Source organism: Giraffa tippelskirchi, chromosome 3, assembly GCF_054371585.1.
Source record: "Giraffa tippelskirchi isolate mGirTip1 chromosome 3, T2T-mGirTip1v1.2.pri, whole genome shotgun sequence".
NCBI lineage: Eukaryota > Metazoa > Chordata > Mammalia > Artiodactyla > Giraffidae > Giraffa > Giraffa tippelskirchi.
Window position 1 is genome coordinate 32,492,438 of NC_137277.1, and position 26,551 is coordinate 32,518,988.

The 26,551-nt window shown below is 42.9% G+C and overlaps 1 protein-coding gene across 9 annotated transcripts in view; it reads right to left on the reverse strand.

Moving 5' to 3' along the window:
* Positions 1 to 26,551, reverse strand: part of MAP2K4 (mitogen-activated protein kinase kinase 4) — a 76,620-nt gene that overhangs the window by 15,895 nt on the left and 34,174 nt on the right. For all 9 annotated transcript variants that reach the window (XM_081580688.1, XM_081580683.1, XM_081580687.1 and 6 more), the window contains 2 exons: positions 12,509 to 12,683; positions 3,132 to 3,251 (listed from right to left, as the gene is read on the reverse strand). In XM_081580688.1, the coding sequence (XP_081436814.1) occupies positions 3,132 to 3,251; positions 12,509 to 12,547 (159 nt within the window). In that variant the 5' untranslated portion in view covers positions 12,548 to 12,683. The remainder of the gene's footprint in view (positions 1 to 3,131; positions 3,252 to 12,508; positions 12,684 to 26,551) is intronic.

Below are 26,551 nucleotides of genomic sequence, written 5' to 3' on the forward strand. Positions count from 1 at the left end.
ACAGATCGGTCTGCTACCATAGTCACGTAGCTCCACAGCTTTGCAGAATGATGATTTGTAAAGCATATCTGACACAGGGAACCTGCACTTATAGTTATTCCGAACTTTCCTCTTTAGGTCTCTTTCTCTTTTCAGTGCTCTTGCAGAATAGCCTTCACAAGAGACTAACACTATTAACCTAACACACACTTGAATTTATTTTTATCTAAAGACATCATTTCAATAGATTTATTAGAATTTCTTAATTAGAGAAAAAGCACATTTAACCCACCTATTTAGAAAAACAGTGAGGAGGGAACTTAACTGCAGTGACACAGCAAAGTGGGAAAATCACTGTTAGAGTGTGAAGGCCTGACGTACTCATTCAGGCTCTCCCACTTTCTACTTGCATCAGCTTGGGCCCTGTCAACTCCACATCTATGAAATGGGATGGCCCCATTCTCAGTAGACTCTGATGAAGATCAAATGCGTTAACTTACGTAAAGCACAAAGTAAAGTGCCTGGCAGGGGCTAAAAACAAGAGTTAAGAAAATGAAGGGAAAAGGGGAAGGGATGGAAAATATGAAAGCAACCAAAAGAGAAACAGCGATCATGGAATGAGGGAGAAATCCTCGTAGTTTCTAAGGCACGTAACTAATGGAAATGTTTTTCTCCTGGCAGTTCCTTTGAGTTGTAACTGGCGACAGCAGCAATGAGCTGCGTTTACCAAAAAAAAAAAAAAAAAAAAAGAGGAATGGTCAGAGCTGCCTCAAAAAGTATTGACAGAAACGTTACTTCCATGTTCAAGCAAAAGACAGGATGACCACACAATTGAAACACAAAAATAAAAATTACTGAATGTGGATTTACTGAACAGGAAGGTGGAGGTTAATGAAATTCAGCTACTAAGATCAAGATGAGGGTTTCAAGAGACAATATCCAGACAAAACCAATAACATAACTTTTATACCAACTGGAAGCACCTAGAAAATGAAATGTTTAAAAAAACACCACTCATTTGGAAAGGAAAAAACACCTGGGAATACATCTAACAAATGAGGCAAAATGTCTCACCAAGTTAATCAGGAAAAAATAAAGAAGATATAAATTATATCAGGAGTGAGAGAGAAGGAGGGAGGTAACATCATTAAACATTCCACAGGTATTACAATGATAGTATAGAGCTGTTATGAATAACTTTATACCAACTAACTTAACAGGTTAGATAAAAGGCACAGATTTCTGAAAATATAATCAACCAACCAAGTATCACTCAAGGAGAAACAGATAACCTGAATAGAACTCTTTGAAAGAAAGTGAACTGCAAAATATTAATAATTATGCTCAGTGAAAGACAACAAACAAAAAGAGTGGTACATGCTGTATAGTTCCATTTACATAAAACTGTAGAAAATGCAAATTAATTCACATGGCAGAAAGCAGACCTGCGGTTGCCTGAAGACAGTGGAGTAGAGAGGAGTGTGTATTACTTAATGGGGCACAAGGAAGCTGAGGAGAGATGGGTACATTCATTATCCTGATTATGGTGATAATCCCACAGTGCAGCCAACTGTCAATTTTACTTCCATAGTTATACTAAAAATCTGTGTGTGTATGTTGGGGGGAGGGGAGAGATGTGGGGAAGGAAAGGGAAAAGATATGACAGAAGTAGGGTCAGAAAGGGAGGAGGTGACTAAATTCAGCCAATGTCACTGCCTCTTATATAACCTGTGCAACATGACGAAAGTTCCAGATTCATCATCTTGCAAACAGAATGACAGTATATAATACTTCAGTCCAGGGTACAGCTCTGTGTCTGTGTACTTGACTGTGTGTGCTGATGTGACTGATGTAACACTATGTGAAATGGGGAAGAAAGGTAACAAATTCAATAGACCTGGTCATAAAAATGAACACTCCAGTCAAAAGTACAAGGATAGGAGTGCAAGAAGCTAAGTGAGTCTAGAACTACCTACTGATAACTAGTGATTCAATGAAGGGATGGTAGTATCATGAAGGAGAATACTACCAGTTACTATCATCATCTATTAAGAGTACAGAAAAATACATAAAAATTTCAGGACTAGCGAAGAATTAACTGTCAAACTTCTAAGGTCTTCTCTAATTTTAAGAGTACATACTTCTATTCAGTGTAACATTTAGTCCGGTCTTACAACATAGTATTTTTTAAGTTAGTAACAGTAACAAAACCAAGACAATACTCTCTGTGACCCAGTCCCAAATAGGAGAAGGGTGGGACACATTTTTTTCTCACCAGTTCATAACAAACCCGCCGGTATTGGCTCATCCTAACATTTTCAAAATGAGAATGAGTATTTAAAATGCTCAAGAGTTCAGTTCAAGTTCCATTCCCCTAAATGAACATCACAAGCGTGTGACAACTGTCCAGGACACCACATGTATTCACTGATAGCTCCAGCTCTACTTCCTGACCTAACTCACTTCCTGCTTTAGGTAGTGGGGTTACCGGTAGCCAGCAAGTGTGCTGACAGCTAGAGGCAGAAGTGATAACCTATATCAGGACACAGAATAGGTAGAGACGAAAAGAGAAACACGATCCTGAAACCAAGAAACCGAAGGTCTAGTTTCTATATAAAAATCTGGAAAACGGAATAAAATGAAAGGATTTCTACCACAGGTGTTAATTTCCCAGTCTGATGGATTTTACTCAGGATTGTGGGCGGACACTAATAAATGCTTGTGTTAAACGCAGATACATTTGATGACAGGAATGAATAAAGGTTTCAAAAGGGGGCTGGAGGGATTGAGGGAGCTCAAGGACAAAAGAGATAGATCTAAAAACAGTAACATATTTAGAAGCCAGCTGATGTGTCAGGTTCTTAAAAAACAGAAAATACTTATAAATGAAGAAGGAAATAATAGCATTCACAAATGACAGTCACAAAATAATTAACTAACTAGCTAAGGTATGAAATTCACCCCCAACCCAAGGAACATGAGCAGCAGAAATTAAGAGTAAATTACCATGGCAATATACTAAAATGTTGAGAAATCAACATATTACTAATGTAAAGCATTTAACTGAAGATGAGAATCAAATGCTGCCATTCTCTTACTTATTCCAAGTAGCTGTCTGCTGGTCAGCTAAGACCCACACGGCCTGTTCCTACCTCTCGGAAGAGTGCGCCATAGAACTGAACAATGTACGGGCAGTCACTGCTCCGCATCACTACATCCAAATCCATGAGGAGCTGCTTCTGCTCTTTTTCATCCACCGTTGACCGGATTCTCTGAAAAAGAAGGACAAAAGACACCACAAAAACACATAACGACTTTAGAAACTAGAGAAAAGCCACTTCCACAAGACTGAAAATTTCCAAGCAAGCTTTACATAACCACACATAAAAATTGTAATCTTCCTTACACTTTACAAGAACAATTTTATCACTGAAAAACACAATAGCACTTAGAGAAAAAACCTGGACAGTACAGCCCTTAGGAATGCTTTGAGGGACCCAGGCTTTTAACCACAAGTGCTCACTGATCATGTTGGCAGGAATGCAACCGAGTTGTGGGGCACTGAAAACCAGCCTCACATGCAAATTCTACGAAGAAAGTCCTGAGGAGCCAAACTTTAAACAGTTTACACGGAACAATCCTCAGGAGTTCTGAGGACTCTACATACTGTTAGTCACCATTTCGGAATGGTATGGAAGCAAGGCTTTCAGTGTAAGAATGGCCCCCTTCACTCCCCCTGCGCCCTTATGCCCAGCCTCCTCCTTCTTTACACGTGGAAGACAGCCCAGAACAGGTAAAAGTGAGAACCAGCCCACAGACCACAACCTGAGTCTCCCGAACCCTATACTGGCATCCCCCCATTCACCACACTTTCTGTATGTTAGAAACAAAGTTCTACCTGACCCTCCAACCCATGACTCAGATTGCAGAGCAGCATAAACATGTGGAAGCAAACCTGACAGTGAGGAAGCAGAAGGCTGTCTGTCTGCTCCTCAGGTGACGAGTCCCTCCCCATCCCTACAGTGCAGACCTGGGGGACATCCCCACGCCCCCTCAGTAACATCTCTGCACAATATCAGCAGATAGCCACAGAAGACCAGGACCCCACCTCCCGTTGCCCACCCAGAATCTGTGCTGAACATGGAGATGTTCTGAGGACAGTTCCCACTATGGACAGCAAAGAAACAGGTTCAGAAAGTGTGAAACAGTAAAAAGTTATAGGTTCATGTCCAAGCATGCAAACAGCTGCTGTTCTCATAAAAAAGTTTACAGTGTCACACCGCGCCACTGTGTACAATACACAGCACATACTTACAAGGCAAGTTAGCATACAAAAATACACAAGGTGGCATTTAGTCTTCCAAAGACTTCAAGGCATGTGTCCTTGATGTTCTCAAAAGAGGTGAAGAGTCAATTATAATTCTTGAGTGCATTTTACAGAAGAGAAGCCAGAGGCACAGAGTACACAAGATGTATTTCACACGACAAGACAATAAGCAGGTATATAAGGAAAAGAAGTAGGTCTCTCATTTTCATTTTTCCACATTAAATGAGGAATTCCCTATATGCCAAATACAAACAAATTTGATTTTATAACTTAAAATCTATAGCCTGCTAGCTACAGTACCTCATACCAAATAAAATTTATGAACTAAAATTCATCTTGTATATACTGATTTTAAACTCTCACACTGAATGTCCTGCCCAGACAAATAAGAAAAAAAGAGGAAGAATGAAAAATAAAAACAAGACTGGTACTTTTAAAATTAAGAAACTCCCTCCCTTCCATTTCTGTATTTTCATAGTTTGGAGATTAATATTCTTGCTTTTATATCAACACTGGCATAATGTCGGCTCAAAACAGATATTTTTAAAAGGTCAAATTAGTCCTGAAATGTAATTTATATTTGTTCAAAACATGACACTGATACTTTTTATAAACATTCTAATTACATTAACTCCTGTTTTAAAAATATAACTTTTAAAAGTGTGACTTTCCTGGTAGCTCAGGTTGTCTCCTGCAATGTGGGAGACCTAGGTTCAATCCCTGGATTGGGAAGGTCCCCTGGAGAAGGAAATGGCAACCACTCCAGTATTCTTGTCTGGAAAATCCCATGGACGGAGAAGCCTGGCAGCCTGGCAGTTCATGGGGTCAAAAAGAGTCAGGACACGACTGAGCAGCTAACACTTTACTTTAAAAGTATAGCTGTGAAAATACTAATTTGGGAAGGTAATTCTTTTTAAAAACATTTAACAATCCTACATTTCTAAATTTAAAGGACAAAGAACCAATAATTAGAGACAAATAGGAAAGAAAAAGCAAACGACCCTCTGGTTGGGAAAGAATTTGATCTACTAAAGAATTGTCACTATTAATAGATTTAAAGATTTTTTTTCACTTCCACTATTTTTTCTACTTTTCTATATCTACAAGTGTAAATATACTAATACACACACTTACAAAACTGTTTTAAAAGATGCCCTCCTTGCTAGTTTGTTTTTTCTTCCTGTACACTGATTAGATGGCTTTCTAAATTAACAATAAACCTTAGTAGTTATCATCAATATTTGGCTCTTGAGGACCAATTTCTAAAAACGCTTCTGCTGTTGCAGAAAGGATACATGTTACTACGTGAACTGCAGACCTAAATGAAGCCCCAGTATCTGACTGATACACAAGATTATTACTAACCAAACTGGAGACAGAGCTCCTGGCACAGCTATAATTTGAGATCGTGAGCATGGGAGGAAAATCTATTCATCCGTGAAATATTCTTGAGTGCTACTGCCAGCGCAGAAGAGAAACTGTGGCTGCTGGAGAGAAGAGAACATGTGGCTGCTGGAGGGCCTGCTGCTCAAACATGAGATAGATTCTGCTCCTGGACGCTTGTTATCACCTCTGCACGCTTTCTGAACATCTCGTCCAAGTGACGGGCAGAGCAAGGGGAGCCACTGGTATTACATCCCCATTGTTTGAAACTGAGCAAGAGCAGCTAGCTCTCAGTTATACTAAAGCTTTAGGGTCGCACTGCAACATCTGTTATATGTGAGCAATTAATAAAATAAAATAATTCAAAAAGCCTAAAGGACTCAAAGAGGGGATTAACTATAAGCATACATCTCCTACAACAGCAGTAGCTTCAAATTAATGATTTTAGTTCATAATTCAGTAAGTGATTCACGTTGGAGAACACTTAAATAATCAATGAGTCATGTGACAGAATACTTAGTAATAAAAGTCCCTACCAGGAAAGTTTTTCTAAGTGAACATCAAAGCAGTGTGTATGGAAAAGATGTCTGACATTTGAAATACATAAGTGGAGTATGTCAGGGAGAACAAACTTCCCTCCCCTTAAAAAGCTGTCCTTAATGAGGACACTGGAAATGCAAGCAAAGGTGAAGCCAACTATACTATCTAAATTCTCTTATAATTCGAATGTTTAGAAATCAAATATGTTGATAAATGCCTCAAGTTACAAGAAATTTTCATTTACTGATATCAAAAACTTAAAGTTAGATAAGGCGTGACGTTCCTGGCGGTCCAGCGGCTACGGCCCTGCGCTTCACTGCGGGGTGTGCAGGTTCAATGCCTGGTCGGGGAACTGAGACCCCACACGGCCACGAGGCAGGCATCTTGGGCGGACTCCTCTCCACAGAAACTAAAGAGGGACAGAGTGACAGTTCGACAGCATTTCATTTAAAATCTAACAATGAAGAGGATAAGGATTTCTTAATCAACGTAATTGTAATAAACATATTTTCAAAGTGTCTGCTTCCCACAAACACCAACACTGCTATACCAGACATGCAACCTTGGTCATGAAGCTTTCCCTGCCAAACACTCCTCCCAAGGTTAGTATCTGAGAATAAAATACAAAGGAGACTCCCCTGCCAGTCAGTGGCTGACTTCAGATCAACCTCAGTCAGTGAGGTGGGGCTAGGAGAGCAAGGATCACACTAAGATCCCCAAGGTCCCCTGGATTCTTACAAACATTGGATCCTTACAAAGAAATATGCTGCTTTCCCAGAAGCAACATCTAGAATTCACTTCAGATGTGAAGTTGAAAACTCCACAAACCACTGCAGCACATCAGTAGGCTGCCCCCTTCCTCTGAGCTGCAGGAAATCCTAGACATTCTTAGTTTCCTCATTTCAAAACAAAGATTCTCTGCCCCACAGAGGCAGCAAGAATCGCAGCCTTCGCTGCTACAGTCTTCTAAACAGATCACACACAAAAATGTCCCTGATACCTCACAATACTGTCACTAATAAGGTCAAAGCAGATGGCAACATTAGCCAAAACAAACCATTTAAAAAAAAAGTATTTGTAATGCTGATCACAAATGCAAAACTGCCTTTAATGTCAAAGAAAAACAAACTGTGTGTGTTAAATCAATTGTTTTAAATTATGAAAACACATGCTTTTACTAAGGCAGGAAGAAAGAATATTAATTCTTAACTGCCAAACCATCCAAGTCCTTCCCCACCTAGGGACTGAACAGGCGTCTTACATCTCCTGCACTGCCAGGTGGGTTCTTTACCACTAGCGCCACCTGGGAAGCCCATCCAAGTCCTTAGAACCTATTTAATGAACTTTCAAATGTATCTTGATCAAATTAATAGCAGGACCTCCCCTTCTTCTCACTGAGGGTAATGAATTCCTTCTACGTATTTCTGCTGTGCATCATCAGAAAACTTGTGAGATCAGTTCCAAAAACACGTGCTACCACATCATGGAATGAGCTGCTCTGAGGACAAGCTTGATATGTCTTGACAAATGTGGTATCATCTTCCCCTTCACTAATGACATCACCCACATGTAAAGAGCACACTGTTAACCTCAGCACTGAAGTATGTAAGGGCCTGAAGATCATAAATGACAGATCACCACTTTGCTAGCCATGACAATACAGTGAGACAAGAGAGAAATCTGAAACACAGTTTCAGAGGCGTGGCTGTGACAGAACAAAGAATGGTAGAAAATGTGCAGAGATATATCAAACATCGTTCCAGACGATCCTCACTTAAGAGAGAGGTGTGGTAAGACAGGTTCTTCTCCAAATAACTATTATATACAAGCTGGGATACAGTCTTACATCACAATTCAGTTGGGTCAGTCAAGTGAAGACAAAGGCTTTCAGAAACTAGGTATCCAGAATCCTCAAAAACACTGAATGGCTGATTAGATTCACCTAGAGCGACCATTTCCAAACCATCCCACTTGGACACCAAAGGTTCCTCAGAGCTGTCGCCCCAGGGGGTTCTGATACGGATAGGCATCACAGCACACACCAACTAGAAGAGCACAAACACATCACAACTCCACTCCATCACAAAAGCCGGAAGAGCACTAATGCTGTCTACTGTATTTGCTGGAGGTTACATACAATTCTGTCAACAGAAAGAACCCACAGTCAGCAAAACACTAGGAGCAGCAGCCAAAGAAACCATGCACACGAGGAGTTCTAGCCCCACAGCACCAGGGACTGGGGGGGGCGGGGCGCACAGCCCTGCCACTTCCTTGGGATCCACCCTCCCCGGAAGTGCTCCACTGACATGTTTCATTCACAACACTCAAGAGACATCAGCAACATGAATCATATGGGACAATCAATTTGGTCTTCCTAATAAGCCCCCTGATGTAGCCGAAGGAGAGCTTAAGACACTGGAATTCAGTCTCAATTCAAAAAAAGATAATCATGGCTTCTGCATCCCACCAGTGATCTGGATAATCAAATACTAGCACCGTGGGCCCTTGAGAATCAACAAAACTGCCCGCGGTGGCAGGGAAATGAAACCCAGCCCTGTTCTGCAGACCCCCACCTCCTCCCACAGTGGACCCGTCCACACAGGAGGCCTGCAAGTGAGCAGATCATGTGGCCCGGGGAGGGCGGGGCTGTGGGTGCTGACACCGCACGTGGAGGCTCTGGCCCTTCCCAGCAGTCATCGGGTTAACCTAGGTCTCAATTTTAGGTCAGGGACACTGGCGTCAAGAGGAGGGCGGGGCTGTGGGTGCTGACACCGCACGGGGAGGCTCTGGCCCTTCCCAGCAGTCATCGGGTTAACCTAGGTCTCAATTTTAGGTCAGGGACACTGGCGTCAAGATCCAAATACCAAGGAGAGGCAAGAATGCAGCAATCAAGATCAGGTTACCAGCTCAGGATCAGGAACAATTAAACCAATGCAACAGGAGAGTTGGAAGAGTAGAGAAAAACACTGAGGGTGGAAGGAACAAGTCAGGCAGATCACCAAGAAATGGAAAACACCTGAAACCCTTCAATGTACATACAGTCACATCATTAACTCGGTGTGGCCTATGCAGCAAAGAGCTGGTCTGTTTTCCGGATCAACTCAGATAACTTCTCAACTAGAAAACTCAAAGCTCGTCTTAACAATGACAATCCTAACACCTCTCTACCCCACCCAACGGTCAGATCAGGTCCATTCTCCACTGAGATGAGAACCTGACTCCCCCGTTAGCCCCACTGCCTTCCATCTTCACTCTCCTTTATTCCCTCTCCCTCCCATTTTCATTCTTTCCTACTCTCCCTACAAATAAGAACCGGGCAGGCTCCTTCAAGAAGTCAATCTGGACCTACCAACAGGGCAGCGGCTGTCCAGGCCTGCACAAGGTCCCTCCTCCAGCCCTTGGGTGGTGATCCTAGTTAGCCATCCCTCCCCACTCCAGCCACAGACAGCTCTTCTTCTTGATTCTTCCCTCCGGTGTCCCTGGATTTGCCTGGATCAGATTCTGATCATCTGGGACTAACTCCACTGGGGGTTTCTCCCAGATCTGAATTTCTCTAACTCTGACTGCTTCCTCAATCGTTTGGTCTGAACCCTGGGCTCCTTCCCCAGGACAATCAGCTCTGCCAGAGAGCTAAGCAGACACCTACTTCCCTCCCAGAGGATGGTGACTGCGTGTCTCATGTGTTTATCCAGTCGTTATTCCACCATCATGCAAATTGGGGCATGAAATGTTATTGCAGAGGATGCTGATCCAAGCCTGAAGGGCCAGTGTTAGAGGATGTCCTTCCTGACCTCTAAAAGACCCTGTGGCAATACATTCCTAAAGTGCATCAGACGACAGTGTGGAGTTACTTCAAGTGGCCGTCTCATTTCCCCGACATCAAGGAGGACTCACAGGAGTGTGAACCGCTATCTCACAGTTCCTTTAAATCTCCATAGTCCTCATCTCAGAGCTAAACCCAGCGTGTGATCAGGAATAGAGCCATCCACATGAAAAAGTCACACCTAAATCCTTAATCACACAATGCCTCTGTGTATCTGTACTTGTCAATCTGGTCTGTGAGCCGAAGTGAAGAGCAAATAGACTCTCTCGGGCGTGAGGAAAAGCTAAGTATTTTCAAAGAGACCAACAACAATATATTTTAAAATGGGCAGTTATGGCATGTATCAGTCATCAAACGGGTGTCAATTTTTAATTACATGAATGCACGAACACTTCCTCTTCCATTATTATTCGAACTCACGGATTCCAATTGTTACACCCCATCAATACCCTGACTGGAATGTCACATTACCCAGTTCAATGAGAGCATGGCCATGTCTCATTTTTTCCTTCTTTTTAAACTGCCCTCCCAGCACCCCCCATGCTAAACTATCATGCTTGCTCAAGAATTCAAGGTGATAAAGAGACAGTATCACCTGGTGAGTACAGATGTGACAGGCATCCGTCTGTAGGTCCCAAGACCACCTGAGAAGTATTTCTCAAAGTCAGATGATGAATGGCAGACAGTTTCCTATTTTCACTCTTAAATTCTTTCAAAATTTGAGTAAGCATTATACAATTGCAAATGTTAGCAAATTAAAAAAAAAAAAACTTCAACATCAAAATGAGGGAATTTCTTTGCTTACCTTTAAAACCTATTAATCACGGCTACAGCCTATCGATATTACCAAAACAGATTATGATGCTGATCAACAGAGTGAAGCACAGAACAGCACAGACTGAAAAAAGCAGGACATAATTATTAAAAGTACCTTCCCTGGCATCTGGGAGAAAAGTCTAGAACTTTAGTTTACAGGATAGTTTCCCCTTAAACCTCTGCCACGTAAAAGTGAGTGTCATGAACAGACAGTACATAAGGACAATGCAACGCTTGTGCAGAGCAGTCTAAACAAAATGACTTTCTTTCCACTCACACTACAGTGTACAGCATAAAGAGAAGTTATTTTACATTCCAAGGAAAACAACATTTTAATTCAACAGATAATCCAAAGCAGAGGTTCCAGCCTGTGCATCTTGAGAGGTCTGTGGTTACATGCAAAATGTTGTATATGTAAGCATCTTCCCAAGAAAAAATCTATAGTTCTCCCCACATTGTAAAAGAAATACGGCCAAAAACAGGTTAGGCTCCACAGGGAGAATCCTAAGATTTCGCCCCACCATCAATTTATCATTAGTTTTACACAACCCAGCAAAGAAAACTGCTCAACAGTGAAGGAGGCTAAAAGAGTAACACTTCACTCACAATAAACTTCAATACAGGAAGTATTTTTACATTAATGTGACACAAATCCACTCCCAAAAGTCAAGCAGGAAACAGGCAACTCCTCTCATCAAGTCATTTTGATAACCTTTCAAATCAGGGGGCTAAACAGGAAGATGATTCGCTTAGACTGTCTGCAAATCCATTCTCAATTCTTACAAACTGGGAAAGTATTTGTTCTCATAAGAATTTTAAGTTCGATGAGAGCGTGGCCTTATCTCATGTTTCCCTTTTTCATTTTAAATTGCCCCCAGCCATCATCAATTTTCCTGAAATATCTTACAGAGAGGGAACATTCAGTTAAACATCTGAATGAACAGATGAACAAACTACACTGACATGGGCCTGTTGGGGAATCAGGTGAAAACCATCGGCTCTTCCCAAGTGCCAACGTCAGCCTGCCAGGTACCGTGTACGGGCCAATCTGCACGTGTGGCCACTCATGACAGTCACGGTACTGATAGACATGACAGCACCATCACAGAGGACACGTGTCAGCATACCCTGGGCGCGGGGCCCTACGGAGTGGAGATGAAATACACACAGAGCAGCCGAGCCGGTCAGGACCGAGTAAGGTTGAGGTTAGTGGCAACAGCATGTGCGTGGTTTCCGGGAAACCGTCAGTGAGCCTGCTGTTAGCCCTAGCCCCGCACCCCGCCCAACCCAGAGCGCAGCCTCCTCGTCCAGCTCCCGCCTGGCGCCCCGCAGCACCGCCCAGGTCCCCAGGGTGCGGCTGCCCGACTGGAACTCACCTTGGCAGTGGAAGGGCCTGAAGTTTAAAACATGTTAATGCATCATGCCAGGGGTGCAGGGAACATGCACAGGTCACAATTCATGTTTCCAGAGGGGAGAAAACATGCCAGCAGTTAAGAACACTGCTGCAGAAGAACTGGGAGGAAAAGCTGTATGAGCCCCACGGGTAACCAGGAGAGCAGGAACAGAACAGTGGTACTGCCGCCCCCAGACTCAGCATCTCACGGATTAAAGTACCCAAAATAATCGCGGGCATCACCTACTTTAACTGCCATTATTTGCCCACTTGGTTTGTGGACCATTTTGTTGACAGAACCGTAAGCTCCTCGTCCAATCTCTCCGAGGTCTTTCAAGTCCTCTGCAGTGAAATCCCAGTGCTGCTCAGGGGAGATCTTCAGTTTTCCTGACGACTCAATGCTGTGTGTTCTCAGTCTCTCTCTGTTAAAATATTAGGAAGAAATTTTTCCACATTTTAAATAGGTTTTGACTTTATTTTCTCTTTTTTAGCTAGCACTGATTAATGCGTGGGAAAATTTCTTTCCTCATTAGTTACTAAAACAGTTTGAGCTCCAGGTTTCTGGGGATTTGTTTGTTCATTTGTTTGTGCCACTTTGGTTTTTCGCACACCAAGTTAAGAAAGACCTAAACTGAGGGAGTTGACAAACACAGCTTTAAAGGGACTCATAAAGCCAAACTTCCATTTGTGGAAGAAACTCCTACTGCAGACCAGTTTCATTTCCAAATACAAGATCTTTTCCAGACTTTGCAAAACTGCATTATCAAATGCAGAATCCCAGGTGCTACAAACCTCATTTTCAAAAATCTCTTATCCTGCTTGATCCAACATGGATTATTCCAGGTCCTCGGTCCTTAATACAGCTGTTCATAAACTCTGCCACCCATAAGAAGCACCTGGGGAGATGTATTAACTCCCAATGCCCAGGCATCATCATATGGCTATCAAATCAGAATATGTGGGCAGAGGTCAGAAAACAGGGTATTTTAAGACACCCAGGTGATGCCAGCAAAGTTTGGAAACTAGCACCTCAGGGTACTGCCCTGCTCCTGTTAATGCCATCCTGTGGAGGGAGAACAGTTAAAGAGCTAGCCAGCTGGCTCCAAGAGGAACACTGCCACATGAGCCTCTCAGTCCTTGATGAGCAGATAGAGCAATGGATGGAAAAACAAAAAATCATGGACAGAAGAACTCACTTGTTTCTGATTTTCATTAAATAAAAAATGTACCTCCAAAATGCAAACCGGAGGTCAAGTATTAACTTCTAACCATACTTTGTAAAAAATCAAATCCAATGAAAAATGTTACATCAATTGTGTTTTTCGGTTTCTCTCTTGCACACACACCCATGTGTAGGAATGAACTGTATCAAACCAGAGAGTGCAGCAGACATAAAGAAAAAGACTCCATTGAATATTATCTACAGTTTTTCCATTTCATATTAAATGATCAGAAACGTTTAAAACCTGATTTAGTGATACAAGCAGGAACATGATTGGTTATCTATTTCTTCTAAAATTTAGGAAATGTTTTCTCAGATTAGCACGACTGTTTTTTAAAGTTACTTTTAAGCTTCTCATGGACTTAGAATTTTAAAACCACTCTCCCAGAATAATCATTTATACCAGTATTAATAATAACTGAGTCAAGGTTATAGTTAAAAAGTTAATACGCTTTGTCTAAATAAAAACTCAGTAAACCAGCATTCCAAATGCCAGATTCTCAAACCATAACTTTAATAAGTCATAGTACCAGCTTTCATCCAAACAAGTTCTTTTCAGTTTACAAAACACTTTCACCAGTACTATATATACCTAGCATCTTGAGTCACAGGAAGCCCAGAAACCAGTGGCATAAGTGACCATTCAGGTGTGAAGCTTGAACTGCCTAAGATGGAATCAGATCTAAGCAAGTGGGTCTCTACCTACTTTTCCACTGAAGTAGGTAGAGAGATTAAGCCAGGAAATAATCTAACATAAAGAAGTTTCATATATAATGACTACTGTTCTATGACCACTGACAAGAAAATCTCTGTGGCTCAGTTTAATCACTGGTGAAATAGTCAGCATTGGCCTACTGCTGAGGGTCATGACAGACAGGCTCCAAGGTGGTGCCTGTGACCTCCACTTTTCCAGTATCCACATCTCTATGTAAGCACCTCTCTTTGAACACCTCTCTTTGGCTTGTTTCCAGCCAACAGAATACAGCAAAGGCTATCACTCATGATTATACTGTATCACATAACATTTACCATTAGCATTCCTGAGAAATGAAATGAATGTTTCATTGCTACATAAAGTCACACAAAAACAACAGTTATAATACTGCCACAAAGACCAAATTTTAGAATTATGGAATATCTCTGCAAACAGTTTAGCTTACTGTAGGCCTGCTGTATGGCTTCTGGATAAGCTCCTTTTTTTCTTTTTGAAAGTGAACAGATTGACAGATAAGGGATGTGGGTTATCTTCTTGGGCTAATGAAAACATTCACAAATTGAGTAAGGTGACAGGTGTACAACTCTGAATATACTCCAAGTGATAGAATCATACAGCTTAAATGGGTGAGTTGTATGGTGTATGGGTGATACCTCCTCAATAAAGCTACTGAAAGAAAAAGATGAACAGGAGAACAAGATTTTTACCCAGAGATCCACTTTCTCAGTTAGACAGGAAAACAGCTGTGAAAATCACAGAAAAACATACTATGGTTATGCCATCCCCAAGGCGGGGGGAGTCAGCACCATAAATTTGTTTTCTATGTGCCTCTGTTTCTGTTTTGTATATAGATTCATTTGTATTATTTCTTCAGATTCTACACGTGTATATTTGCCCTTCTCTGTCTGACTTACTTTACCAAGTATAATATTCTCTAGATTCATTCATGGTGCTGCAAATCGCAGTCGTTTATTCTTTGTCATGGCTGAGTAAGCCAACCATCTGTTGACGGGCACTTGGGTTGGTTCTATGTCTTGGTTATTATAAATAGTACCGCTATGAACCTTGGGGTGCATATATCTTCTCAAATTAGAGGGTTTTTTCCTCCAGATACATATCCAGGAGTGGGACTGATAGATCATATGGTAGCTTTTTTAGTTTTTTAAGGAATCACCATACTGTTTTCCATGGTGGTGACACCGATTTACATTCCCACCAACACTGTACAAGAATGCCCTTTTCTCCACACCCTCTCCAGCATTTACTATTTGTACACTTTTTGATGATGGCTATTCGGACAGAATGACATTCTGACAGAAAGGCCATTCTGACAAGAATACACAGAAGAATTGTACAAAAAAGTTCTTCACGACCCAGACAATCATGATGGTGTGATCACTCACCTAGAGCCAGACATCCTGGAATGTGAAGTCAAGTGGGCCTTAGGAAGCATCACTATGAACAAAGCTAGTGGAGGTGATGGAATTCCAGTTGAGCTATTTCAAATCCTGAAAGATGACACTGTCAAAGTGCTGCACTCAATATGCCAGCAAGTTTGGAAAACTCAGCAGTGGCCACAGGACTGGAAAAGGTCAGTTTTCATTCTAATCCCAAAGAAAGGCAATGCCAAAGAATGCTCAAACTACCGCACAATTGCACTCATCTCACATGCTAGTAAAGTAATGCTCAAAATTCTCCAAGCCAGGCTTTAACAATACGTGAACCGTGAACTTCCAGATGTTCAAGCTGGTTTTAGAAAAGGCAGAGGAACCAGAGATCAAATTGCCAACATCTGCTAGATCATTGAAATAGCAAGAGAATTCCAGAAAAACATCTATTTCTGCTTTATTGACTATGCCAACGCCTTTGACTGTGTGGATCACAATAAACTGTGGAAAATCCTGAAAGAGATGGGAATACCAGACCACCTGACCTGCCTCTTGAGAAACCTGTAGGTAGGTCAGGAAGCAACAGTTAGAACTGGACATGGAACAACAGACTGGTTCCAAATAGGAAAAGGAGTACGTCAAGGCTGTATATTGTCACCCTGCTTATTTAACTTATATGCAGAGTACATCATGAGAAATGCTGGGCTGGAGGAAGCACAAGCTGGAATCAAGACTGCCGGGAGAAATATCAATAACCTCAGATATGCAGATGACACCACCCTTATGGCAGAAAGTAAAGAACTAAAGAGCCTCTTGATGAAAGTGGAGAGTGAAAAAGTTGGCTTAAAGCTCAACATTCAGAAAACTAAGATCATGGCATGCAGTCCCATCACTTCATGGCAGATAGATGGGGAAACAGACGCTTACTCCTTGGAAGGAAAGTTATGACCAAACTAGATAGCATATTAAAAAGCAGAGACATTACTTTGCCAACAAAGGTCCGTCTAGTCAAGGCTATGGTTTTTCCAGTGGTCATGTATGGATGTGAGAGTTGGACTATAAAGAAAGCTGAGCGCCAAAGAATTGATGCTTTTGAACTGTGGTGTTGGAGAAGACTCTTGAGAGTCCCTTGGACTGCAAGGAGATCCAACCAGTCCGTCCTAAAGGAGATCAGTCCTGGGTGTTCATTGGAAGGACTGATGTTGAAGCTGAAACTCCAATACTTTGGCCACCTGATGTGAAGAGCTGACTCATTGGAAAAGACCCTGATGCTGGGAAAGATTGAGGGCAGGAGGAGAACGGGATGACAGAGGATGAGATGGCTGGACGGCATCATCGACTCAATGGACATGGGTTTGGGTGGACTCAGGGAGCTGGTGATGGACAGGGAGGCCTGGCGTGCTGCGGTTCATGGGGTCGCAAAGAGTCGGACACGACTGAGCGACTGAACTGAACTGATTCTGACAGGTGTGAGGTGATACATCATTATAGTTTGGGTTTGTGTTTCTCTCGTAATCAGTGATATTGAGCATCTTTTCAAGTGCCTGTTGGCCATCTGTATGGCTGAGTACTTTCTCTGATAATTGTTCTTTGGGACAGAAATGAGCAACTTGTCCATTAATACTGAACCATCACTATTGTATTTTAATTACTGTCCCTTCTTTGACCCAGACTAATCTTCGAGTTTCTGAAATCCTACTAATACTTAAAAAGTCAAAGAACTGTGACATAATGTTCCAAAAGATAATCAGACTGAGCACGGAGAAAAGTTTTATTTCTATCTAACGTGTCTAATAAAGCTGCCTGAAACTTTCTACACAGGAGGGTGGGCGTGTTTTTTTAAAGACACAGAATGGCACAGCCAAAGTGACCTGGGATGGCTCTAGCCCCAGCCCCCACGGCCACATCTATTACATACAGGGCTTTGCTGTGCAAATTCAGCAGCAGGACAAGCACCTGAATCCCTTCTTCCAACCGGATTACCCAATCCTAAATCCCTCCTGCAGCGACACAGGCAGAAGAGAAATTTAAGAAAGGAAATCGATCATAATGGGACAAAAGCACTATGAACAATTCAGTGTACACCCTTCGCATTTTCCTGTACTATTACACAGTGACCTGTCGCACTTCCTGCTTTACAGATGTCGCTGAACGCACTGTTGACCTGAGTGCAACTACATGGGCCACGTGGCTGCATCTCGCTGCCTGGGGAGTCTGCCTGTGTTGACCATGCAGGACTAGAGGCAGGAGCCCCCTGGGCCGGGCCCACAGCACCTTTTCCCTCAGGCCAACCTGAAAGGTGACTAGATCACTCTTTGAGAGGCATTTTGATCTACTACTCTTAGAGTCGGATGTTCTTAGCTATTCAGTAAACAACTGCTTCTTCTTTGGTTAACCACCTGAGATAACATTCCCTTAACCAGAGCTCTCCTACACAGGTGTTTGTTTTGTTCTTGCTGCTTCTGCTATGCTGTACTAAGTCACTCCAGCAGTGTCCGACTCTTTGCAACCCCATGGACTGTAGCTCTCCAGGGTCCTCTGTCCATGGGATTCTGCAGGCAAGAATACTGGAGTGGATGGCCATGCCCTCCTCCTGGGGATTTTTCCGATCCAGGATCGAACCCTCATCTCTTATACCTCCTGCATTGGCAGGTAGGTTCTTTCCCACAAGCACCACCTGGGAAGTCCACTGCTTCTGCTAAAAAATTCTTTTTCTGTTAACATCCCTATCAACTCTTTGTTCTGTACTGCACATATTTCTCCAGGGTGCTGTTTACCTTCCGATTGTATTTAAGAAATTATATATGCAAAAAAATGCAGTAATTGGGGCATTTTAGAATCAATCATTCCCATCATTCTTTTGCCATCCTGCAGTATCATCTAAGTTCACTTCCACATGCAACATGGATTTCACTCCACCACTGCATTTTCAGTTTCCTAGAGTTGTCTTTTTTTTCTCATCTATCACCCTTTTCAGTAATTCTGTTGCCTATTTATCCAAATCTGTTCTCTCCTCAACACTTTCCAATCTTTTTTAAGAAGTGCCATGATTTCTCCTACTTTATTACAAATGCTAATCATCCATCTGAGAGGTGATTTTGAATGCTGTGCAATATCATATTCAGAGATACTCTTTCTCAAAGCATCGAAGATATGATTCCCTAATTCCATACCTCTCCTCCCATCTCACGATGAGTGTCTTATGAAACTTGTGTTCAGGGTACAATAAAGCATCAGGAGACAGACTGACAACTAAAAAAACAGACAATATATGGAAAGGTCCTGAAGACCCTGGACAGCAGGCAGCAAAGGGCAGTGAGCACTGAGAGACAGGAAATATACGAGGTGAGCCCTACAGCGCCCCAACTTACTGCCTACAGAAGACTGCACAGACTGCAACACAGGGAGGGCAGATTCAGGCAGACCCTCACGTGGAGGTGATGGGTCTGGGAGTCTGGGGAGACTGGGTTCTCAAGGCAGAGTGTTGGATAAAAGAGCTGCACAGAAGAACCACAGAGACACACGGCGGGGTGGGAGAGGTCCCTTGATCATCACAAGCTTATGAGGAACCTACATAAGCCTGAGGAAAGAGCTATCCAAAAGCATTACAGGGAAGGATATCAAAGCTCATACAACAATCCCTGCCTGCAAAGCAGAAAACTCCATATTCATAGGGAATTCGAGAAAGCACGCAGAAGGATCCAGTCTTGCCTACCAGAGCTAAAGAGTAAGACCCAAAAGGATCCAAGTATTTCTGAGTAACTTAACCAAAGCAGAAAGCTCAAAAATACATAAGATACAAAAATAGCCAGCACTCCATATCTGCCACGCAATATAAAATCAAGTACGCAAAGAAGCAAGATACTAGGAACCATCTCAAGGAGAAAAAGCAATCAACTCAAAGTGACCCAGAGATGACAGAGAGGCAGGAATGAGCAGATAAGGACAATGAAACAGTGCTTATGATTGCATTCCATGTGTTCAAGAAACTAAAGAATGGAGAGAAGAACCAACTCAAATGTCTTGATGTAAAAACCACAGGGGGCAGGAGGAAACTTTGGGGATAATGAACACGTCTGCCTTCTTGCTTGTGGTGATGGCTTCATGGGCGCATACAGCAAAACCTAGCAAACGTACACTTTACATACGTGCAGATTATTCTGTCAATTACCCCTCAATAAAACTGTTGAGAGGGAGAGAAACAGACTGGCTTCCCTGGACCCTACTCTGTGTGAAAAGGGTGTGCCTGTCACATGTCTACAGCTGAAAGCACGCAGATAGTCTGAGGCATCCAGGGCTCAGCATATCACCCATCAGAGCACTGGCTGTTCCCAAGGCAAATGGACCACCCCCAGTCTCCTTGCTCTCCAGCACTGTGCTCTCCACTGACAGCAGCAAGTAAAACTAAATCTCTCAGTCCATCTGCTGCTCCAATCCTTCCCTGCATCCACCTGCAACACGTCTCAGAATGACCACGCTACCCAGCGGAACAGGTCAGCATCCATGTCTCCTCCTCCTCCCACCCCTCCCCAGTCACTTTCTGTGGTTACCAAGAGGGGGCAGGACAGAAAAGGGAATGGAGATGCTCTCTGCATTTGAGACCAGAGGCTCGGAGGGCCCCTACCACAGGCAGTCTCTGCAGCAACGCTGGAAGAGAAACCCTGTGTACCTTTTTTCTTTATCCTGGTACTGTTATTAGTGATCAGACATAGCATTTAGCATTAGGTGTCTTAATTTTCTATGTTTCATATTTTCACCTTTGTTTCTTAAATGTTTTAGCAGGTAGCTGCTACTCACATATCATTTTGTACTACAAATATGAAATTACTTTTACAAAATCAGAATTTTAGTTCCTCAAGCAAATATGAACCAAGAGTCTGAACCAGTTTTCATTCCTAACCTATAGCTAATGTTTGACACTATTACTACGTGAACTGTCTTTTAAACACATAACTATGAAACTATATTCTCAAGCTTTTAATATTTTGGGGGAGCACTTATTCAAATAAGCCAGTGAGAAAAAAGATTTTATAGAAATAAATTTTATTAGCAGACACATTTAGCATGTATTTTATATATCTACTGAAACCTAGTGTATTTTTGAACCTTGGCGTGTTAAATTGTTAGCTTGTGTAAACTATGATTAACCAACTTAATCTCAATCTATGCTTTAAACCTTATCTCATTCTATTTCCTTATGGATACTTTAGGTGCCAATAGAAACATTAAAAGTTAAAGTCGTTGTAGTGGGTTTGAATTCTTCTCTAAAGCATACAATTCACCATGGGTGGCACTCAACACATAAAATATCTTGTTAAAGGAAGAAGAGAAGAGAACTCCCATTTCTACTGCTTCCCAACTTCTCAGTTTGGTATTCAAGATCCAGAGTAACAGACTAACAGAACCCCATCAGAAAGAAAATATGAACTTCATCTAGTCTCGTCCTTCAGGAAACTGTGCCTGAGAGCCCTGGAACGGGCTGAGTGTTCCTCTTCTGTACCCACATATGGTGAGACCAAGACACGTCTATATAGTAGGCTGGCTTGTACTGCTTATTCTTGGTGAACCCTAATTTGGATCCACTTCTAACCATCTTTGCTTAGTGCTGCTTAATTCTGTGATTATCTCCATCAAGTCTACACCAGGGGCTTCATTTTCATGTGCACAGGTGAGAATGCAGGCACTAGGTGGGGGTCCCTGAGATCACAGAGGGAAGGGAGTTTTCTGTGCAGTTCCACCACCCTCACTAGAATCCCCTGTCTACATCTGATTCTTCACTGTGGGCAGGTATCACTGCTCAAACATTTCCAAATAGACCCAAATACGCTGACTGAGGCTTCCAAGGACTGCAGGGACAGAAATCCACCATCACGACCATGGCTCATAAATGTGTTCCGAAGGTAAAGGAGACACCACTGGCCTCACCTGCCCAGGCCAACAGTTTATACACTCTTATGACAATACAGAGGCTCTCCAACCAGAGTCAAGCCTCCAACTAATGGCTCTGTTCACTCGCTTGTGTTTGAAATTTACTTATTTTAAATCATGTACACACTTCCTATTGTCATAATGTAGTCTAATCTCTCAAAACACTGGTTCTTATTTTGGTTCCAACCACTTCTCAATACATTTCCAGATTCACTCTGCTGTTTCCTAGGGGGTGGCAGTTGAGGAGAGACAGATGCCGATGCTTAACAGCAGACTACACTCATGGTTTCCCAGGAATGTTTTAGCACTTCTCCTGCGAATATTCCGGGACCACCTCCGCCCAGCTGCTTGCCGTGTGCTGTGACTACAATTGCGCCTGTGTGTCCTGTCCTTGAAAAGTTAGTTTAACATCCTCTCCGGCAGGTCAACAAGTCTACTTCAGAGTATCTGCCTCATAGGTTTCCCAAGGAAACTTGCCAGGAACTGACTTTTCTTGACGCAGCACGTGGTCCAAGAAGCCAAAGCTCAGCTCTCCAACTCCACGTGCAGTGGACTCAATCATGCCCCAACAGAAGACATGTCCCCCTGCAACCTCAGAAGGTGACCTTATTTTTACACGTGCAGGTAAGAAAATGGTCTCAAGAGAAGACCGTCCTGGAGTAGGGAGGACTCTAAATATAAGGATGAGTGTCCTTCTAAGAGACGGAAAAGGAGAAAACAGTGACACATAGAGAGGCACAGGGAGGTCTGGAAGGCGGCAACTGGAATTTTGCGACCAAAACCCGAGGGACACCAAGAGCTCCCAGAGCTGGAAACAGGACTGGGCGGGGCGGCCTCTGGAGCCTTTGGACAAGGTACAGCCCCACCAGCACCGAGACTTCAGATTTCGGCCTCCCAAACCTGAGAGGACACATTCCTACTGCTTGAAGCCACCAAGTCTGTGGTAATTTGTTCCGGCAGCCCTAGGAATCCCACACGCCATCTGAATCACAAGCCATCAAACTTCTTCTGTCAAGGGACAGACAATAAATATGTCAGGCTTTGCCATCTATACAGGTGTCTGTGGCAAATATATGACTACATGGGTATGGCTACATCCCAATTAAACTTGATTTTCAAAAACACAGCAGCAGGCCACACCTGGCCCATGGGCTGCAGTCTGCTGACTGCGTAATCTAAATGACATCTAGTCAGCTAAATATCACTCATCATTTAAATGATCTGAGTCCTATCCATTCATTTCTCACATCACTCCTCTTTCAAATTTACAATTATGCTCTGGAGGAGAAGAAATTTCAATTATCTACCCAAATCCTATAGTTTTATTTCCAGGATTTAATCTCGAGATACACTTCCCGCTTTTTCTGGAAAAGCCTGCCCAGATGCCCCGGGAGAGACCCCTCGGTGGCTCTCCCCTTCTCCCTGTGACAGGCAGTGAGGGCACGAGGCCGCACATGCCACCTGGCCCGGGTGCCCTCACAGCGGCAGGGCCTCCAGCAGCAGTCGTTACCTCAGCAGCGACCTCCTGATTGCATGGGAAGGTGCGACTCCCCGAGCCTGCCAAGGCCTGCTCGTTTTCCACTGATAAGTATCTTCTTGTGTCCACAGCTACCTCTCATAAGACCCCTTTATTATCTAATCAGCTGGAAATGTGTTTTCTCCTCTTATTTCATTATCATGTTCTTCTACTTCATTTACTGTTATCCTGACTTCCTCCTGATGCTGTCAAACATTTCTTTCTTCCCAAATTATCCCTTCCTCCTCCTTCCCAGAGCTTCCTTGATTTTAGCAAGCACACACTAAAATGCCTCAAGCTGTTTCACTCTCCCCTCAGCATATAAATAGATATAAGGCGTAAGCGTCCTCAGACAGGAAAACAAACGGAACACATACCCTGCACCATACTGCAACTGTTCTTCTGTGTCCATGCTCTTAGGATCTCTAGATGAACACTGCTTTATGCATCCTTCTGCAATGCAGCTCTGTTAATTCAGGAAATTTCCACAGTAAACGCAATCTGTCAGTTGCCATGGAAACTGCCTGCTTCCTGGCACTACTAACAAAATGAGTTATCTTTTCTAAGATCCAAGATGAGGCAAAAGGAAAAGCTGAAAAAAGAAAGATTTCTAGAAGAATCGCTCAAACAACCCAAAGATAAACATTCAAATTCTGATATTCATATTCAGTGAACAGAAGGTACTGATTGTACAAGTCTGCAGTATTTTGAAGTAGTAGTGATTTATGAAGTAGAAGTACTTTGTTTTTAGTCACAAAGGGAGAGTAACAGAGAGCATGCAACAGATGTTCACATTTACATCTTGCTGCGTATACCCTAAGAGCTGATCATTGTCGGCTGTACTTAAGGCTTATTACTGGAATGCCTTTTCTGGGCTCTGCTCCTTACAGGAAAGGTTAGGAAGTCTTCGTAAACCAGCAGGTTACAAGTCTTCGTAAGATCCTTTCCCTGTTTGGGCTTCAATCTCCACTGACAGTTAATACCCCATCCCCCCAAGCAGGATAAGTTAAAAGTGCGCCTCAGGAGTCTTCGCCAGTAGAAACAGCCTTCCCAGTACCCTCAGAACACTAGGCCCGGCGGACCCCCACCCTCATCCCTGGAAACGATGCTCCGTTCCGAGAACATCACACTTTACAGATGTGCCTCCTGCTTCTCAAGTGTCTTTCCGATCTTGGCCTGTCGCTCCTCCTGTATCCAACTTCTGAATGCCATATCTCTTCAGGGTCTAGCCCTGGACCAACAGTCTCATCCATTGGTCACAACTCCCCACTTTTCATCCCCGACCTGCACCCTTTCCTCTCAGCACCACATTTTTAATTTCAACACCAGAGTGTGTGTCATGTTTACCTCCTTGGGATCTCCACTGGGAGCTTTCACAGTCAGCTCACACTTAACACACCTAAAGCTGAACTCCTGCTTTTCTGTGCTCCCTCATCCCTAAAGCTCCAGACCCAATGGTCCCCATCTCAGTAACAGCCACTGAACCTGTCATTCAAGCCAGGATTCTGGAAGTCACCATGAAAGGCTTCCCCTCTTCACAACCCACGTTTGAATTATTACCAATTTCACTAATGCTACCTCCCCAAAATCTCTGGAATCTGTCCATTTCCCTATACCTCCCCTGACATCCACCTAATATCGTGACCACTCGTTACATCTCAGCTACACCAGTGCAGTCTTACTGGGTCTCTCTAAGTCTGTTCTAGACTCTCTCCAATACACTCCACACAGCAGCCAGAATCATCACTGCAGAACATAAGCCAGATTCTATCATTCACCTGCTTCTAACCTGCCACAGCCTCCCATGCTGTGGGAACACCAAGAAAGTGTTAGTCGCTCAGTCGTGTTTAACTCTTTGTGACCCCTTGGACTGTAGCCCGCCAGGCTCCTCTTGTCCATAGGATTTCCCAGGTAAGAATACTGCAGTGGATTGCCATTTCGTTCTCCCAGGGATCAAACTTGGGTCTCTTGCATTGCAGGCAGATTCTTTACCATATGAGCCACCAGTGATTTAGTTTAGTTAGTGAGAACACCAAACTAAACACCAAAATGAAATTCATTTTCAGGAGACAGGCAAATCAACAGCATTTATCATATTTGTTTCTTTAAATAAATATTCCAGAATTAACATCCAATACCTCAGCTATAAACGTCCGGCTTAAGATTACACATGTGACTCTCCAGAGTGGAGGGGAACAGAGGACCCGCTCAGTCATGCCTGGCAGCACGACCCTCCAGGCACCACAACCGCCAGGGGCACTGCAGCCGAGATGGAGTGGAGGACTGAGGACAAGATCAAACCCCTCTGAACTGTGAGATGTACCACAGCGAAAGCTGTGAAAGATTACCTCACACGGTAGCACTATTCACCACAGTGAAAGTCAGCAACACCAAAATGCCCATCAATGGATAATGGATAACAAAATGTTTTATATACATACAATAAAATATCATTCAGCCCTCAGAGGGAAATTCTGACACGTATCAGAACACAGATGGAGTATAACGACATTATGTCAAGTGGAATAAGCCAGACACAAAAGAACAAGTATTGTATAATTCCACTCATATGCGGTATCTACAGTGATCAGATTCAGAGAGACAGAGAATAAAATTAAAATGGTGGCTATCATAGACCAGAAGAAAGAGGAATGGGGAGTTAGCGTTCAATGGACATAGAGTTACAGTTTGAGAGAATCAAAGAGTTCTGGAGATAAACGGTAGTGATGGATACACAACAACATGAATGCACTTAATGCTACTCACCTGTACACTAGGAAATGGTTAGGATGGCCAATTTTATGTTATCCATATTTTGCTACAGTAAGAAAAATAAAGTTTGCTGCAGTAAATGTAAGCCAGCCAAAAATAAGTAGATTATCCCACAGAATTTGACACATTTGGCATTTTTTAATTGGGGGTATTCTTGCCTGGAAAATTCCACGGGCAGAGGAGCCTGCCGGGCTATACAGTCCGTGGAGCTACAGAGCATTAGACACGATGAAGCACAGAGGGGCACGGGCTTCCCAGGTGGCGCCAATGGTAAAGAATCCACCTGCACATGCTTGCAATAGCCAGGACATGGAAGCGGCCCAGATGTCCACCAGCAGACGAATGGCTGAGAAAGCTGTGGTGCATATACACAATGGAATAGTACTCAGCTATTAAAAAGAACGCATTTGAATCAGTTCTAGTGAGGTGGATGAAACCGGAGTCTATTATACAGAGTAAAGTAAGTCAGAAAGAAAAGCACCAATACAGTATATTAACACATATATATGGAATCTAGAAAGATGATAACGACGACCCTATATGCAAAACAGCAAAAGAGACAAAGATGTAAAGAACAGACTTTTGGACTCTGTGGTAGAAGGCGAGGGTGGGATGATTTGAGAGAATAGCACTGAAATATGTATATTACCATATGTGAAACAGATGACCAGTCCAAGCTCAATGCATGAAGCAGGGCACTCAAAGCCGGTGCACTGTGACAACCGAGAGGGATGGGATGCGGAGGGAGG